The sequence below is a fragment of the Podarcis cretensis genome (genome assembly GCF_951804945.1).
Source record: "Podarcis cretensis genome assembly, chromosome: 4".
In the NCBI taxonomy this organism is placed as follows: Eukaryota; Metazoa; Chordata; class Lepidosauria; order Squamata; family Lacertidae; genus Podarcis; species Podarcis cretensis.
This window is the reverse complement of record NC_137173.1, coordinates 29,176,732-29,196,154: the sequence shown is the minus strand read 5'-3', so window position 1 is coordinate 29,196,154 and position 19,423 is coordinate 29,176,732. Positions and strand designations below refer to the sequence as shown.

The window sequence follows — 19,423 nt, the reverse complement described above, 5'->3', positions numbered from 1 at the left end:
CCACAAAAGATACCACAGTGGTACCTCGGTTTACGAACTTAATCCGTTCCAGAAGCCTGTTCTTAAACCAAAGCTGTGCTTAAGCCAAGGCGCACTTTCCCTAATCAGGCCTCCCGCCGCCGGTGCCCTGTCACCGTTCGGCTTCCAATCGTAGACGGAGGTAAAGTTTGCTAATGGGAACACTACTTCCGGTTTTGCGGAGTTCATATACTGAATAGTTCATAAACAGGGCTGCTCTTGAACCAAGGTACCACCGTACTGGCCATTCAACTGCACACTGCAGGAACAAACCTTGGTTATTGCTCATGGTTTGTTTGCAGACACAAAGAACTATCCCAGGTTCAGATGACATGATAAGTCAGACTTCATCTTATTGTGTCCCGAGTGTGGTACCAGCACAGGTGAGGGAGGGGAAATAGGTACAGGAACTTTAGAGCAGTGTACTCCAGCATTACAGTGTGTTTTAAACTGTGGTTTAATGTGATTTGTAAACCAGGTCACTTTTTCATTGCCTCCATTAACCAGAGGAAGTGCAGATAGAGAAATAATGGTTTATTAGGATTTTGTTATATTCATTAGTGACAGACACAAGTCCCAATTCAATATCCCAGCCCCGGTCAAATCTGCATTACTTCAATTAAGAAATATGAATTCTTCACTAATTTCCTGGTAAAACGTACAAAAAGCTGCAATTGAGTTGAGTAGGGTGCCACTTTCATGGTAGTTTGCTCACTGACTAACTAGGGTAATATGTGCCTTTGTTACAAAATTACTATACCCCGCCCCCACGAATTCAGATGATAGCTGAGATTCAGCACTACATCCACAGTGTTCAGAAATATTTCGATTCTACTCATCAATTTGGTGGTTTATACCTGCGATCATGTCATCCACAGTACTCATCTTCAGTAGCACTTGCTCAATTAAACCAACTTCTGTGCTGGTCTGTAAATTGCGGACACTTTTACGGAGGATGGCGGTGAACATACTCCAAATTTCTGCTTGACATGTTACATCACAGTGTTCTAAAAGTTCTGACATGCATGTTATACTTTCTGCATCTTGGATTATAAAGTTCATCTCTAGATCGAATTCTCCACCAACCAGCTGAAAACAAACACACAGAAAAAGAGAAAATGTTTATTTACTTACTAAGCAGTTTTCAAGAAGATTCAGGCACACTACCAAAATCACTCTTAATGCTTACTAAACACTTTGTGACCTATACAAATTGGTCTACTTTGCTAGGGCTATCTGTGTTTCCTTTTTCTGCTGGCATTCTGGAAAGGCAAGCGGAGAAGCAGCCAGAACATGATGACAGTTTTCACTTTGTTGTGTTAGTCTTCTTCTTTGGCGATCACTCGTAGCCAAGTAAGATTGTCTTCCATAAACGTTTAGTATTCTGATGAGAATCAGACATACTTAGGGCCATCCCTATCAGGAAACTGAGCTGTGGCAGCTCTGTCAGATGGCAGAATTTTTTATGCTATTAAATGGCAAAAAACTGTCATTCACATCCAGTATTTCCATTTCTTTTACAGAAGGAGTTTCCTTCATCACAGGAAAGGTTCATTCAATGGAGGAAGACTCCTTCTCCTGAAGGAAGAGAATTATTGCATCCAATTAATGCATCACTTGGATCATCCTTGGACAAGGCCCTCACAGTAATTGGAAACATTCAAAGAAGCATTCTAAAATACAGTGTGAATAACAGTAAAGAATTTTGGTCAATGGGAGTCAACAAACATACAATCTTACACAGTTATTAATCCAGAAATATGCAAACCAAACTTAAGGAAATAAGTGGCATATCAGGCACCATCCAGCAAAACATTATATTGGTGTTAAAAAAATTAATGCCACACATAATTTTTCCAGAATTATAGAAAAAATAGTCCAAGGCACTCATAAAATCTACCACACCAAACAAAATAATTCAGTTTTACTAAGCATTAAATCTGTCACATCAGAAAAAAAGGAATTGTTTCCTTATATATGTCACTCTAATAAAGCTATTATAAACAGCGAGGGAGGGAAGACAACAAAATTATCTGTAAACATTGAGCTTAGATAACTGTAGTAATTCAAATATCTATTAGCAGACAGTAAATTATAAGCATTAGCAGTTTCTATAACAGCTCAAACACAATAAAAAAATTGTTCTTCTCTATCTAGTGTAATAAATTCATCTTCTGCTTTAAATCTTAGAATTTTATTTTTATTGTTGATGAAACATGAAGTGTCTGATTTATAAACATTTCTGGTAACTATTAAGTCTTCTGAATCAGTAACCTGTGCTTGAATAAAGTCATATAATTTTGTTCAACAGTTCTTTAATTAGAGAATATAATGATCAAACAATTTCTAGTTTGAAATCAGACCCAACTTGATCTATGGAAACTCCAACTTGCTTTACATCATAAGTAAAAAATAATTACTAAGTACAATTAATTATTCTGCAACTTGCTAGTCCTTCAGGATGGCTCACACATATGTATTCATAAATACAAACACTGAGAATCCCTTAGGTAGGTATACATGCCTATAGTTGAAAGGGTAAACCCATTGAAATTCATGGACCTAAGTTAGTCATGTTCGTTAACATCCATGATTCTACTCTGAGTAGGACTAGCTTTGGATACAAGATTGGATACAATCTTGCAAGTGAACATATACCCCAACCTCCATGAAATGCTAAATATACTAAATTTATGTAAAGCCTGTAGGAATGTTTGAGTCAACCTGTAGAGCAGTGTTTCCCAACCTTGGGCCTCCAGCTGTTTTTGAACTACAATTCCCATCATCCCTGACCACTGGTCTTGCTAGCTTGGGATGATGGGAGTTGTAGGCCCAAGGTTGGGAAACACTGCTGTAGAGGTAGAGGTTCCCAAGCCAACAGCTTTAGGGTTCAAAATTCATGGGAAAACACACAATAACACAAACACGTAGAGCAGAGTTTTACAAACTGCGTGTCATGACACATTAATGTGTCAGCTGAAGTATGTAGGTGTGTCTTATGAACGCTCCCCGCACTCCTCCCAGGGCTGGAAAGGGGTTAGTTTAACCTTCAGTTTCCCGGTAAAACTGAATTACTGTATTGCGAAATGATGCATGTCTAAAAAGTGTGTCACCAACATGAAAAATTTGGAAAGCTCTGATGTAGAGATTCCAGGCAAGGAACCAATAAGCAAAAGTGTGCTGTTCAAAAGAACAAGGGTTCACTGAAACTGCATTCTCATGGAAAAATAAATATGCAAAATATAGTTTTCATTAACATACCCAATGGTTGTATGAAATAAATTTTAAAAGTATGTCTAATAATGTATACAACATATTTTGATAAGGTAAATCTCTGGCCGACACATTGCTAACATAAAAACAAACCCATGTGTACATTTTAGTTCATTAAAGGCTATTTTCAACTGTATAACACAAATTTAAAAATATAGTTTTTTACTGCTTTAGATTGGTAATCCATCAAACCCAGCATTCTACCTCTGACAGAACAATGTCAGAAAGCATAATCAATTTACAAATTGTTTATTTCTCAGCAGGCATTAAACTCCTTTAGAGGTGTCCTTCAAAACTGCTCTGGGATAAATGAATTGTGGATTCTGAGTTGAGAAATTTACATCTGAGGTAATTCATGGCACAATCTCAGTAAGTGGTTGATTCTTGGAGAAAGCTTCCTGCTCCAAAATAAAGGCATCACACCATGTTACTGACCTTTAAAAGAATCAAAACTTTAAGTGAAAGGCATCACTTGCTAATCTTGTTTTGACTTCTCATTGCATGTATGCTCTGCTCTTAAGCAGAATTAACTCCATCTTATTTTATTATTTACAGTACTATTCAAACATCTGGGGTGTACAGGGTGCTGGGGGAGTGGTAATACCTCTGGTGGAGGACAAGTCATCCTGGGGTAATTTGTACATCTTTGGTACCCCACCCTGCACTCAACTCTCTGTGGCTCCTAGAAGTGGTCAGCATGTGATGGCAACCACACCCCAAGAACAACTTTGACTGCCCAGGCATGACCAAACTTGGCCCTCCAGTTGTTTTGGGACTACAACTGCCACCATCCTTAGCTAACAGGACCAGTGGTCAGGCATGATGAGAATTGTAGTCCCAAAACAGCTGGAGGGCCAAGTTTGGCCATGCCTGCCGTACACAAATCTAGAGTGGAATTGCTAAGACGGTTCTATGACACCTTGTACGCCTCCTTCTGAAAACTCCTGCAGCCAAGCTGATGCCAAAAGTATTGCTTTTCTTTTCCTTTTTTTGGACCACATCGGTAAGGCCAAGAGGGGGGTCATGTCATAGGGGCAGTCCAGAACCTCCATACACTGCCCAGGCTTGCCCTCCAGGTAGGTCACTTAAGTGCTGCAAATGTTGTGGTCTGACTTCACCCCTGTGGGCACACTTCACTGTCTCTCAAGACAGACGGATGCCAAATATTTACTAAAATATGGTGACATGGTTTGTGTTAGTATATAAAAGCTCTCAAATTTGTTCACTACCTGTAACTAGGATTGTCAACAGAAGCTTTAATATTACACATATGAAGCCCAAACTAAAGGATCTCTAGCACCCTCATAAGCAGTCATGTTTCAATATTCAACAACAGCCTTCTCTTTCTTAAACTATAGAGGAACAAAATGTATTTTTCATATTACCCAGACAATTTATTTTTGACTGTATACACCACATATTTGATATACTGAAACCACTGCACATGGAAATTTGACAGACCTTCATAATTTAGCAAGACCATTCATGTTAAATGCCAAAACTTACAAGAGTAATAATTAGTACGAACAAGATCTTTACTTAATTAGCTGCGTGCCTTTAACATATTTGACTTAGCCATTATCTCAGTCTGACTTTACCTCATAGGGGTGTTGTGAGGGTACTACTGCAACTGTTTTAAACCATGGGTTATATGAGTTCTAAACTGAATCCGAACCAGTAACCTGGCCACTGCATTTTGGACCAGATGAGGCTTTCAGGGCACATCCATTTGGAGCAGGTTTCAACAGTCTAATATAGAGAATGCAGCACTCCTGACCACCATGGCTGCCTAAGCCTCCAGTGATAATCCTGGATCTATGAGCACACCCAACTATGAAACTGTTCCTTCTAGAGAAGATCAACCCATTCAAAACAGGTAATCTCTCTACCTCCCAGAGTGGAGTACTCGGTGTTGGTTTCTGCTCTCTTCACTGTGCAGCGCAATGCTTGTCACAAGACGGTGTTTACATTCCACAGAGTTGCTGTTGGGTTTTCCCACGGGAAAGGGAGACTGGATGTGACGTACACTGGTTTCCTGTTTTTCACAGTGATTCTCTCCGTGCTTCAGAGGAGAGAGGATGCTTTTTCTGCTCTGGCAGAGGCAAGATGTTTTTCTGTAATCTACCAGCTTTGAAATGTAAATAAAGCAATTTAGAGTATGTACACGTATTCCTCGTCATTCCGCTGTGCACGGGACTCTGCAAATTCAACATTTTTGGTTATGGGCCCAGAAAGACGCAGTCATCTGAATGCCGGCAAAGAATGCAAAGGAATGCAAAGGGACGGATCGGACGCTATCTCTGCGCGTCAAGATGATTGATGAGGTATGTGCTACTGCTCCGGGCAGCCTGCCAGCTTCTATTTAATGGCTTTATGGCTGGACTTTGAACTTTTATGGCCATTTTGCCGGGCACAGGCAAAGGCTATGCTGGGGAAATCGAAAGTAACTTTTAAAAGTGCTTTTGGGCTAAAGCAGCTGCATCAGTGACGCAGCATGATTTAAGGCAGCATAGAGAAAGCACTTTTGAACTTGCCTTTGGAATGAGGCTTGAAGCAGCAGAGACTCAGCTTGTATAAAGCAGCATGATTTAGAGCAGCAGAGATGACACAGAAGGCTAATGCCAGAGTCATGATGGCCCTTCAGGATGCTTGTGGGATTCCCAAGCTCAATAAGAAAATTTATGCGGACTGGGTTCTCTATGCAGAGGCTATTCTGCGGAAAGAGGGTCTGTTTGAAGTTATTACAGACACCCCCCCAGCTCCAATTACAGATGCATGGGAAGCTAAAGATTCCAAAGCAAGGGGAACTCTTACATTGATAGTATCCCCAGAAGAGCTCTGTCTATTGCGTGATAAGACCTCAGCCAGAGAAATTTGGGACGCTTTGAGAGAGGCTCACTTGAGGACAGAAGCTGGATCTACCATGTTTTACTTTAACAAGCTGCATAAGATGGCTAGCTGCAGAAGGCTGGCTGATGCAAATGGGGAATCTGATGCCAATCAGCCACATGCTCAGCTCAGAGTAGCCTGTGATACTGCCATGATTCAGAATGAAGCAAACCGCCAGGGTGATAGCTGCATGGGAAAGGGGGAGTCTTCACAGACGTCATCCCAGAGTGCAGTGGAACCACCAGATGGCGCCAAAGCTTTGAAGGCAGTGAAATGCTATTCGTGTGGACGTCTAGGCCATATGAAGAGGGAATGCAAATATCCCAGGGCCAAGACAGAGCAGCGCAGCGGAAGCTCATCGCGTGGAAAAGGCCAGAGCAAAGGCAAAGGTCCAGTGTCCAGGACAACGCAGCCCAAAGCAATGGTCTCACGCTTCACTCCAAAAGTTGCAGAGGTCCAGAAGACGTCTAGATCTTTCTTCGTTGTTGATTCGGCTGCAACCCACCACATGTGCAACGATAAGCGACTGTTCGTGTCTTTTACACCGCAGGAAGGTGCGATTCACCAGGCGGATGACCACACAATTCCCAGTAAAGGCTACGGAACTGTTGTTCTTCACAGTTTGGACTTATCGATACAGAATGTACTTTATGTGCCAGATGCCAAACATAATCTGCTCAGCGTTGGACAGCTGAATGAGCGGAAAATTGACGTTTCCTTTAAGAACAAAAGGTGCATCATCACAAAGAAAAATGATTATGTATTGTATGCTGAATATGTTGATCGTTTATATGTTTTGTATTATGATGATGTTGTGCAGGATGACACTTGTTGCATTGCAGGTTCTAACAAAAGTTTGCATGCAGAATGTATTCATGATTTTCATCGAAAATTTGGTCATTTGCATTTTGAGGCAGTATCTAAAATGCCTGCCTTGGTTGAAGGTATGACTATTAAACCCTGCAGGTACCACATGAAGTGCAAGGCATGCGCAGCAAACAAGGTGAAAATGGCTGCGAAAGGTAAGGTGTCTAGTAGGCAAGCTACAGAACCATACCAAATTGTTCATGCTGATTTGGTTGGACCCCTAGCGCCCTCTTTGGGTGGAAATAGGTACTTCATGGTTCTCATTGATGCATTTTCCAGATATATTTATGTGTACAATCTCAAGCAGAAATCAGAGGCTTTTCCTAGGTTCAAGGAATTCTGTGCTTGGTTGAAAAATGTGCATGGTAAGAAGATAAAAATTCTTTTCAGTGATCGCGGAGGGGAATTCACTTCTCAGCAGTTTGAAGCTTTTCTGTCTGAGAAAGGAATTCAACACGATTTGTCTAGTCCTCGCTCGCCATGGCAGAATGGACTTGCGGAACGAGCAAATCAAACATTGCTTCAAGGGTTAAAAACTTTGCTACATGATGCAAATCTTCCAGAGAGTTATTGGGCCGAAGCTCTCTCATGTTCCACTTACAGTTATAATCGCAGGTTATCTTCAGCGATTGGTTGTACCCCCTATGAGAAGATGTTTGGAAAAAAGCCATACATCAAACACATGAAAATTTTTGGTTCTGACATGTGGGTTCACTCACCACAAAACTCCAAGTTAGACAAGCGTGGTTTGCATGGTATCTTTCTAGGTTATGAGAAAGGTTCTTACAGAATAAGGATGACTGACTCTAAGACTATTAAGCTCACAAGAAGTGTTGAGTACAATGCCAAGTGGGGGGAGAATGTGGGAATTTTCCAATGTTACCCTGATGACAGTGATGAGACTGAGGATAGTCAAAAGCAACCACAGCAACCCACACCCACTGATGAAGGTTCTGATTCTGAGCCTGAAACTGAATCGGGCGATTCAGAGGATTTCAAGAGTGTGAAAGCCTCTATGCGACCCTCTGAAAGCTCTGATCAAGAATTGGAAGAACCATTGTTCACAATAGGTCACTTTTCTCCTAAGAAGGAAGAGGAGAGTGTTGAAGACTTAAGGCTAATTCGCAGGTCACAAAGAGCCACAAAAGGTAGACCTCCAAAGAGATTTGCTGATGAGTTTGCCAAGATAGCAGTAACAGCTGTTAAAAGCTCCAAGAAGGTATTTGAACCTTCAAGTTTCCAAGAAATCCAGGATTTGGATTCAAAGGAAGCTGAGCCATGGTTAAATGCCATGAAGGCTGAGCTTGATTCCTTGGAAAGGAACAAAACATGGGAACTAGTTCCAGTAGTTCCAGGAATGAAACTGCTTGGAAGCAAATGGGTCTTCAAAGCGAAGACTGACCAAAATGGCAAGGTAGTCAGACACAAAGCCAGATTGGTAGCCAGAGGTTTTGCACAGGTACCAGGTGAAGACTATCACGAGACCTACTCACCCACAGTGAGGTATGAGAGCATTAGGCTTATGCTCAAGCTAGCTGCAGAGGAGAATCTACACATTAGTCACCACGATGTAAATACAGCTTTTCTGTACGGATCTCTAGGTGAATCACTTTATATGCTTCCACCTGATGGCGTACAGGTAAAACAGGGATTTGTTTGTGCTCTGAAAAAGTCCCTTTATGGTCTCAAACAAAGTGCACGGTGTTGGCACACAAAACTCACTGAAGTACTGTTTTCTCTAGGTTTTAAGCAAGGGAAAGCTGATCCATGTGTATTTGTCAAAGAGGAGGGGCAAAAGAAACTGTATTGTTTGTTTTATGTTGATGATTTATTATTCTTTTGGAAAGATGTCACAATGTACAATAACGCCCTAGCTCAACTGAAGGAACACTTTGACATGAAAGATCTTGGTGAGGTAAACAACTACCTATCTCTTGAAATAGAGAGAGATCAAGATGGTAACATTCTAGTACACCAGTCACGGAAAATTGCTGATGTGTTAAGCAAACTAAACCTGATGGATGCTAACCCTGTAGACACACCGATGACAACAGGTTATTAGGTAGATGACACTGAAGAAGCATTTTCTGACACTACACTGTACAGAAGAGTGCTAGGCAAGCTAAACTTCATTGCCAAATGTTCAAGACCAGACATTGCTGTTAGCTGTAATTTGCTAAGCAGACAAGTCAACAATCCTACTGTTAAGGATTGGAAAGCTCTGAAACGTATAGCGCGCTATTTGAAAGGCACTATGCATTACAGACTGAGATTTAACAATCAGAAGTCTGGTGGTCTTGAGATATTTGCAGATGCAAGTTTTGGAAGTGATACTACAGACAGGAAAAGTACGTCTGGAGTTTGCTATATGTACAATCAGGGTCTATTTGATTGGTCATGCAAGAAGCAAACAACAGTTAGCTTAAGTACTTGTGAAGCTGAACTGAATGCACTGTCTTATTCACTCAAAGATTGTGAATGGTTGTTACAATTGTGCAAAGACATGAAAATTCCTGTCAAATGTCCAATCCAGGTTTACCAGGACAACAAAGCATGTTTGGCTTTGCTGAATTCTGAAGGTTATAAGCAAAGCACGAAGCACTTGCAATTGAAGTTGCAACATGCTAAGGAACGTAATCAGAAGGGACTCGTAACGGTGTCCTATATGCCAGGTAATAAAATTCCTGCTGATGTATTGTCCAAGATTGTATCAAGGGATCAACACTGTACCTATGTGCAGAAGTTGGGTTTGTACTGATATTGTACGAACACGCTGCCCAGTGATGTTCACAGAAAGGGGGAGGATGTTGGTTTCTGCTCTCTTCACTGTGCAGCGCAATGCTTGTCACAAGACGGTGTTTACATTCCACAGAGTTGCTGTTGGGTTTTGCCACGGGAAAGGGAGACTGGATGTGACGTACACTGGTTTCCTGTTTTTCACAGTGATTCTCTCCGTGCTTCAGAGGAGAGAGGATGCTTTTTCTGCTCCGGCAGAGGCAAGATGTTTTTCTGTAATCTACCAGCTTTGAAATGTAAATAAAGCAATTTAGAGTATGTACACGTATTCCTCGTCATTCCGCTGTGCACAGGACTCTGCAAATTCAACAGTGATAATCCTGGATCTATGAGCATGCCCAACTATGAAACTGTTCCTTCTAGAGAAGATCAACCCATTCAAAACAGGTAATCTCTCTACCTCCCAGAGTGGAGTACTCGGAACACATAATATTTATGGGTTTCATATCTGCAACCTGAGCTTAACTGGAGAAAGGGGATGATTGATAAAGGTAAGTACTGAATGGAGAAGGGGCAGGTGTGAAAATAAATAGAGCGGTCAGGCTAATTGGACCTCTGCATAATTTGGAAAATACTTCTCTTTTTACCAGTCATGGACTTTCTACAAAATGCATAACTCTAATGAACACCCAGCATAGTAAACTCCCTTCTAGCCAGAAATGTATCAGCTTTGTCTCTTGGGATACTTTGCTGGAACAGGACTGGAAAATGCCAAGCTTTGAGGGCTCTGGTCATTCTTGGAAAGTAAGGCCCAGAAGGTCCTGCTGGGAGACAGCTACCCTACTCCACCACATTTAGCCTATGAAATTCCACTATTTTCCTTCCTGTTTTGAATGCCATCAACATCTACATAAAGCCATTGGAGGTGATTTGGGCTGAATAGTCACATGAATGCTAAAGACAGTCTGTGCTGCATCCCACTTTCTCATTTTTATTTGCTCCTAGGGAGACTACAAATGCTCAGAAGCAGTATTTGTAGGCCGTGATGGACTAGATGGGAGTGAACAAACTGAATCCAGTTTAATCTACCAGGCAGCATATATATGACTCTTAGCAAAGGGAAGGTCAGTTTTGAATGTGCTTATGTAGTTAGTTATCTTTGCAGTTCCTGAGAAGTGTTTGCTGAGCTATACTGTATTGTGTTGTTTTTGTTCAACTGTGTTTTAATTGTTTAATGGGTTGTTAGCTGCACAAGGGTCACATAACATCATTTATATAGCAGGGAACAGATCTGCCACGTCTCAGGCGACTCACTTTTTGAACTGCAAGAATACAAGAGCATATGTGACAACATAGGGGCATAAAACTTGTGAAAAGGGCCTAACACAAAGGGAAGACTTTGCACAATTTTAACCAAGGAAAGGTTGAATGAAGGAAAGGCAACAGCACAATCCCATATAAAGTCACGTGTGTGTTATATGCAGGTCTGCCTCTCAAAAATGTACGCTAGATCAGAACACAGAAGCTATGCGGCAAACAGGAGCCAACCCTGTAGAATGCTATCTCTGAAGCACCGTCACCAGCTGCTGCTTGAAACATAACTTAAGTGCTTACTAATAAAAACTTAGTGCTTACCAATTAAAACTCTTCAAAATCCTATGCATCAAGGTCTTCATCAGAGACCCTAGTGCTGCTGCACTCCAACGTTAGATACCTACTACCTGGTCACAGGTGAAAGGGCCTTCGGAGTTGTGGCACACCATCAGAATGCTCTACCTCAGAAACCTCACTTGGAGCCTCTTCTTATGCCACCACAGTCTCAGACAATCACTACTTAATTTTCTGGACCTTTATAAAATCTGTTTGGTTTCAGTCCTCTGCTGTTTTAACTATGTTGCTGGTGTTTGATACATTGCTTAAACTCTTGATATTGATCAATTGTTCACTAACCTAGATGTCAGAGAATATAAATCTTTTTAAATAAAGTAGAATTTGGGTTTTAAAAAGAACCTGTTACACAATTTCTTTAGTATAGTTGCCTTCTGGACAGATAAAGAATTAACTTTGGAGTCTGTACAGTCTAAGTAAATGTTACTTATGAACACTACTAAATTCCTGGCTATTAATATTTCAACTGTCTATAGAAGAACAGAAAATTCATTTTAAAAAATAAACTCTTAAAACGGACGTAAGATGGATGATTTAATTTTTAAAGTTCAGTGTATATTATTTGACCTATAAACACCAAGCAGATTTAAGTCAGAACTCAAGAATACACAGCACTACGAATATGGAAGTCTTACTTATGGCATTGCATGCAGTACCTACACAGGGGAATTTCTGCTTTTGTAATGTTGGTATCAATTATCAAAATTACCACAGAATAGTGGATAAACATTACCCAGTGCACATCAAGCCTATTTTTGTAGCAGCACGGTTGAACAGACAAAGCTTAAGACTTTTTTCCTCTGTAGTCCCTTGCAGAATAAGGCAAGCAAAAGTTCAGTGTAAATGATATTCAACTATATAAATAGAAATATGAAAACATGAAAACCTGTCTGGGTTTACTCTTTTGTTTAAACAAATAATGTTTGAAATCCCTCGGCATGCTGATGCAACTCTCCTGAGATGTCTGAGATCAGATGATATTAAGGAACTAACAGGAACTATTACTACAAGTAATAGGAGGATTTTAGGATTGCGTATTATATGTAAGGCAAATCCAGTTATCAATAAACCAATAATTATACATTTACACAAATTCATTTATATTAGCTTTCTAGTCTAAGGCAATCCTTTGCTGCACTGGAATAAAAGTATAAAGTTCATACATTTAGAATTTCAAACATGTGGCATGTTTCTGAAATAAAAAGAAAAATGGAATAGAAAAATTCCAAACAGTAATTCTTTCATTACGATGCAATATCTATTATAAGAGAATGGAGGGCCCAATACACAGCTAGAGTTGGGAAGGATTCTTGCTTGCTCTACATTTTGGAGCAAATCTTCTCATTTTGCTCCTCTAGAACCATACATAGCAGACTGATTTGCAGATTAAGCATAATCAATGGACTGAAGTGACCATGTGGCTACACTGTACAAGGACATGATACGGAAAAGAAAATATAAGATGGGTAGCCAACTTTTTTCTGTATAATTCTCAAGAAAGGGACTGAATGTTATGACATGCATTCAATTCCTGGAAGCATTTTAAAAGGTAAAATGTCTTTTTTCCTCATGGCAGGTGAGGTAACCGCTCTAAGCAGCTTACACCATTTTAAAAGTGGAAGGAAGGAACTACCCTCATAAGTACTTTGTTTTTAAGGCAGATTTTGAATTATTTTTATTTCATAGTTTATTTCATAAAATTTCTATACCACTTGATGGTAGAAGAAGCTCAAAGTAGTTTTGTGTCCCAAACCAATTTGTTTGATGAAACAAAACCAGCTTGGGGCAGATATATGATCTCTCTATCTCTGTGTGCAGCTGATCAAGTTTTAATGAAACCACCAATCCATGACAAATTTTCAAACAGAAACTCAGCAATCTTTCATGACAATGAACTCCACATTAGCCACCATTTCTTCATTTTGCGCAGCTATGGGCCTTCCACTTTTTGGATCATCTCCATGGCTATCTCTGTACCCTGTGTAATGTTCAGCTGCCCAATTTTCAATTGTGGGGAATGACAGAGAAGATCTATGATAAACATTCCAGCTAAGGACAAACATCCATTGTCAATATCTATTTACACCTTCTTTTATAAAAATATAGAGGTGTATTCAATTACTGCCCCTCAACTGATGGAACACTCTTTGATCCAATGGGGCCTTCCATTAATGAACAAATTCCCCTTTTTCCTACAGACCTTCATGCTGTTCTAAAGTGTTTGCCAATGCTTTGGATAAGATGGGGAGGGGTGGAAGGGTGGAAGAATAACAAATCACCCTCAAATCATCATTATTGACTTTCATCAAGAATTAAAAACATTCCTGTTTACTCCAGCATTTACTGTCTGAAAGATAATGTTCCTGCAAACTGCAAAATCATTGTCTGAGATAATGATATTGTTTTGAGAGGGGTGCAATCTTTATGTTGTGTTTGTCATCCCGGGCTCCTTTGGGAAGGGTGGGATATTAAGTGGATTACAAATAAATAAATGAATTTCATACAACCCATCATATTTTATTATCCTCTTCACTCTGTTGAATTCAGATTAATGGCTGAAAGTAGTATTTCTTACATTGGGTTCATGAGTAACAGATTAACAAAAGTTAGTTTAGAAAGTTGAATTATGAAGAGTTGAGATTCAAGTTTTTAACCCTGCTGTTCATTAAAACAGTGGTTTCCCCAATTACCATAGTCTCCAGATTAACTAACTCACCATAAGTGGTTGAGTTTAAAATGATCAGTCACCCTGTGGTTTCTTTGGCTGCTCTTTACTGTAACCTTAGCCATAAAGGCACTAATGTTCCAGGGGTCTGAATACTGGAAATAATTTGGTCTGCAAAGTGCAGCTAGAAATGTTTGCAGTATAAGAGCTGTGAATAATCCAATGACAAGGCAAATTACCATAGAAGAAAATCATAGAATCATAGAGTTGGAAGAGACCACAAGGGCCAACCCCCTGCCAAGCAGGAAACACCATCAGAGCACTCCTGACATATGGTTGTCAAGCCTCTGCTTAAAGACCTCCAAAGAAGGAGACTCCACCACACTCCTTAAGGGTTACTAGGAATCATGCACTAGGAGTGTACATTTCCATCAAACCAGCAGTCCTAAAGCCTTGATGATGGTGGTGGTGGTGGTGGTGAGCGTGAAAGAAAGTAGGGTTACTTCTCCACATCTCCTTCAGAACTGGCTGACTGGGGTGAGGTATTTATGTTTAGTCTTACTTTTAGAATCAAACCCTCAGAACCAGGCTATCAACAGTGCTACAATGTTAAACAGTATGTTACAATATATAGGACGAACACCTGACTAACTGAGATTATTATTTTAAACAACTCTAAAGAATTTAATTAGAAAAAAAGAAGAATTTAATTAGAGCTGGTGTGCTGCAGTGACCAAAATGCCCTACTGGGGAGACCCAGGTTCACATTCCTAAGCCACTGTGAGAACACAGTGGGTGACAAGAAAACTATGTACTGTAATGCCACCCCAAGGTCTTTGGAAGACGGGAGAAGACATAAACATAATGATTTTTAATAATTTATTATTTTAATTTATTTAGTTTTATTGAAAGATTACCTTTCTGTTTGAGTTATATCCAATGGTATTGCTCAGCAGATGGCAAGGCTTCTGACAGCAAAAGAAGGGAAACCATTTCCATGATTCTTACCCACTCTGCATCCACCCACTAGGGCAGCCTTTCTCAACCTGTGGGTCCCCAGATCTTGTTGAACTACAACTCCCATCACCCCAAGTGAGCAAGGCCAGAGCTCAGGGATGATGGGAGTTGTAGTCCAACATCTGGGGACCCACAGGTTGAGAACTTCTGCACTAGAGGGTTGGAGGACCCTCTAAAGCAGATTTAGGGGCACAGGGGAAATGCTGGAAGCATACTGCCTATATTCTGCAATAGTAAAATCCTTTGTCTGTACATTTCCAAGATCACTTACTTAAAAACTAAGGCTGCAGAATCCTCTGCGCACTTATTTGGAAAAGTCCTCTTGAACAAAGTGAGACATATTATATGTATATGGACACCCACAATAATGCATACATCACTGCAGGCATGTGCAGAGCATGTCTAAGGCTCGGTGCAGGAGTCTTGTTAGAATAAAGTTATAAACTCAAACAGTTTATAACTGTCATAAACTCAAACCAGCTGGTCCCTGGCAGGGCCCCCCAGCCAGCTTAGCCCTCTGAGGCCTGGGGCAAGTGCACCTAGCTGCCCCCACCCTGCACTGGCCTGCATGACTGTCACTGAAACTGTTATAAGTCCTTTAAAGAAATCTACACTCATCATATAACCACATATAGACAGTTGCATGTTTACATTCAATTCATGTTTTATTTTAAATCAGATTTTTAAAAGGAAACACACAATTGTTTTTTTAAATGATAAAAATCTGTTTAATTTTTTTATATCAATTTTATATCAATACCTTCCTTGGAACTCAGGTCAAACTGAAGAAATATAATAGAAATCTAACAGTGATTTACTGCTTAATACTACTCTTATTTCTGATTAAATCAGGAAATCTTGATACAAATGCTCATCAACTTCTGCTGCTCAGGTAACTTTAGCTATGGTTTACAAGAGAGTCTGAAAAGCACCAGAGGCTGCTAATCAGATGTAGTCCTTACTAAATAGTATTAACATGACATTATCACATGGATTTCTTCTGTTTTAACATTAAGTTAATGCATGCTTAGGAATGTGGTCTCAAAAACTTTCATATGTAACAAACTGAAGCTCATGAACAGAAGCTGTTTTGTCAGTTCACTGTATTATGAATTGTAAATGCTTCAAAAATACACTAACCATATTAAAGACCAAATGCATGTTTCCAGACCTCAAAAATAAAATGAAAATACTAATATAATATATAATATTAACAAAATACTTCAAGTTTTTAAACATCACAATCAGGATTTTATGTGGCTAGACTATCTCTGATCCTAATTATGTGCTTAAATCACATGATCAAGCTCAGAATGCAAAGGTTAACAATAATACCTTGTGTTGCTTAAGTTTTTGTTCACTGTGGACTGACAAAGTTAATAGCCCAAATCTAATCTAGACTGACTAAATACACTCCACAATTGCAACAGGAATTGAACAACTACTTTAAACAATATGCAGTCCACGCTTCATTAAAGAGAATAAAGGAAGATTCCTACATCAGCTAAAAACTAGAGGAGGAGTTTATGTAGACAATATAATTATCCAAATGGGAATTTATCAAGGACACCCATGCAACCATTAATGATGCTCAAAATACCCTGAGGTTTAATTAGCACAATCGCTTTTAAAAAGTAAAAGACAATACATATTACACATATGTAATATAAATCATAAATTACCACCAAAATTTGGCAAACTAGAGATTTGAATTATTCTTCATTTAATATAAACTAGAGGTAATTTTTTTCAATATTCTGCCATTTTGTTTTTGCTCTCTTTTCACCAAGTTGCATGTAATATGTAAATAAAGTCTCTCAACAAAGTAAAAAAAAAATTAAAACTACATCATGGTACTCATTAGTTTTGCATATTTATAGTTTAAAACAGTTTAGGGAATTTTCTAATATGCAGATTTGAAAATAGCACCACAAAATATTTATATTTTTAACTTTTAGTATAAATGTACTAACTTATCAGTCACCTCAGTAAAGGAATACACTGGCATGCTTCTCATGTATCACTGACTAAATTACAGTCTCTTAGTGCAGACACAAGCAGGAAGAAGCCAAAGTAAAGACCCCTGCCCCATGCAGTCAATAATAGGGACTTTCACAGCTTTTGTTTTGCTTTCACAGAATCCTGATTTATAAATAAGTAAGAAACAGTGAGGGACGCGGGTGGCGCTGTGGGTAAAACCTCAGCGCCTAGGACTTGCCGATCGCATGGTCGGTGGTTCGAATCCCCACGGCGGGGTGCGCTCCCGTCGCTCGGTCCCAGTGCCTGCCAACCTAGTAGTTCGAAAGCACCCCCGGGTGCAAGTAGATAAATAGGGACCGCTTACCAGCGGGAAGGTAAACGGCGTTCCGTGTGCTGTGCTGGCTCGCCAGATGCAGCTTGTCACGCTGGCCACGTGACCCAGAAGTGTCTGCGAACAGCGCTGGCTCCCGGCCTATAGAGTGAGATGAGCGCACAACCCTAGAGTCTGGCAAGACTGGCCCGTATGGGCAGGGGTACCTTTACCTTTACCTTTAAGAAACAGTGAATGTAGTTTAAAACAATCTCTGGCCTGTTTCAAAACCAGTCCACCTCAAACCACAAGTTATGAAGCTGACTAATTTATCTAACCAAAGTTTGTTGTAAACCACCTCTGGTTTGTGTAGAGCAAGCTAGGATTCTCTGAAAGTGGTACTAAATGTCACAGACATCTTTCTTCTAGCTATGTGGGAGTAGCAGCAGAGGAAGAAAGCATGTGGAACAAATAAGACTTGTGTATCCAAGTGCCTCTCGAAGCTACTAACATGAGTCTGACCAAACTGCAGGAGGCAGTGGAAGACAGGAGTGCCTGGCGTGCTCTGGTCCATGGGGTCATGAAGAGTTGGACACGACTAAACGACAACAAATCCAAGTGCCAGTGGAGTAGGGAAGCAGGCAGTAAATAAAGACTAACACAAACTGGTGTTGGATTAAATTAGGTCACACAACTTTACTGATTACAAGGCAACAGGTTTAGCATAGAAATTTGGTATGTATCCACACGATCAAACCAAACCACCTGATGGTAGATGAGCTATCATTTAACAGTTGGGGGTGACCACTGTTGAAGTCCCCCATGGCACCAACTGCTTCCAGAAGACCTCATCCAGTCACTGGTAGAGGGCATCATGGGCCCATCAGGCCCCCAACTGGGCTTCTGGGGAGAAAGCACTGCTCTCCAAGATCCCTTATGGGTATCTCTGCTTGAATAAAGCAGCGTACCCTTACCCTGCTCCTCTATACTAAAGATTAATCCCAATATCTTAGATGTCATAGAAAAATTGTGACACTTGCTATGAGGTAGGCAATCATCCTCTTATGGGTGAAATATATCCCCAGCCCTAATTCTAGTGACTGGCTGCTGTCAATAGCTATGCACTCAATTTAGGCATTCAAATAGTATGAAAACACAACAATATTGAATAAGAACTAGACTGACATTGGGAGGCTGGATGAGCCTGCCTTTTATGCTCCAGGGTGGACCAGACGTCAGGAGTCTTCACTCCAGTCCACCTCCAGAGCCCCAATGTCTGGGAGCCCCACGATGAAACTGCTCCCCAGGCAGTCTCTGTCGTCGTCACACAAAATGCTCCAAGCTATACCAAAGGATCTTGAACCCAACTACTTCTGCCCTGTCAGCCATGTCATGCTGCAAAAACCACCTCTGGTAAGCTGGGAACGGGGTATTATTCTAGCTCATGCAGGTAGAGCTAAACCATAATTTAGTATTACATGTGAACAAAGAGTTGCAAGTGATGATTACTGCTTCTTCAAACATCCTATAATGGTAAATCGTTTCTCCACTTTTTTACAGTTTATTCCTTTCTGCAGTCAATGAAGGTTAAGTGCAAGTTCTCTGGAAGCTTGCAACACATAAGTAAGCATGTTATTCAGATTACAGTAGAATGTCTAGTACACAAAAAATCATAACTAGCAACGCTGCAAGAAAGTTTGAAAAAACTGAACCATATTATTTCTAGTTGGGATCACTGCTACTCTATTGCAAAACTACGAAAAAACTTTATAGTGGGAGAGGGAGATTATTAAAAACTGAAAAATTGTAATTGATTGAAAAATCATATCTGTACTGGCATAGGTGTCATTTGCATTACACACTCACTTGTTGGTTTCTAATAAGGATATTGAGGAGCTAGAAAAAGTGTCCAAAAGTGCTGGAAGGAAATTTGCCAACATTTAGAGCTTTTTAGTTTACAATAAAAAGTGGGTGAGGGGAGATATGATAAAGCTGTGTTA

General features: G+C 40.1%; 1 protein-coding gene across 2 annotated transcripts in view; it reads right to left on the bottom strand.

Annotated features, from left to right (window-relative positions):
- Positions 1 to 19,423, bottom strand: part of NBEA (neurobeachin) — a 357,769-nt gene that overhangs the window by 325,432 nt on the left and 12,914 nt on the right. For both annotated transcript variants that reach the window (XM_079973311.1, XM_079973312.1), the window contains exon 2: positions 876 to 1,107. In XM_079973311.1, the coding sequence (XP_079829437.1) occupies positions 876 to 1,107 (232 nt within the window). The remainder of the gene's footprint in view (positions 1 to 875; positions 1,108 to 19,423) is intronic.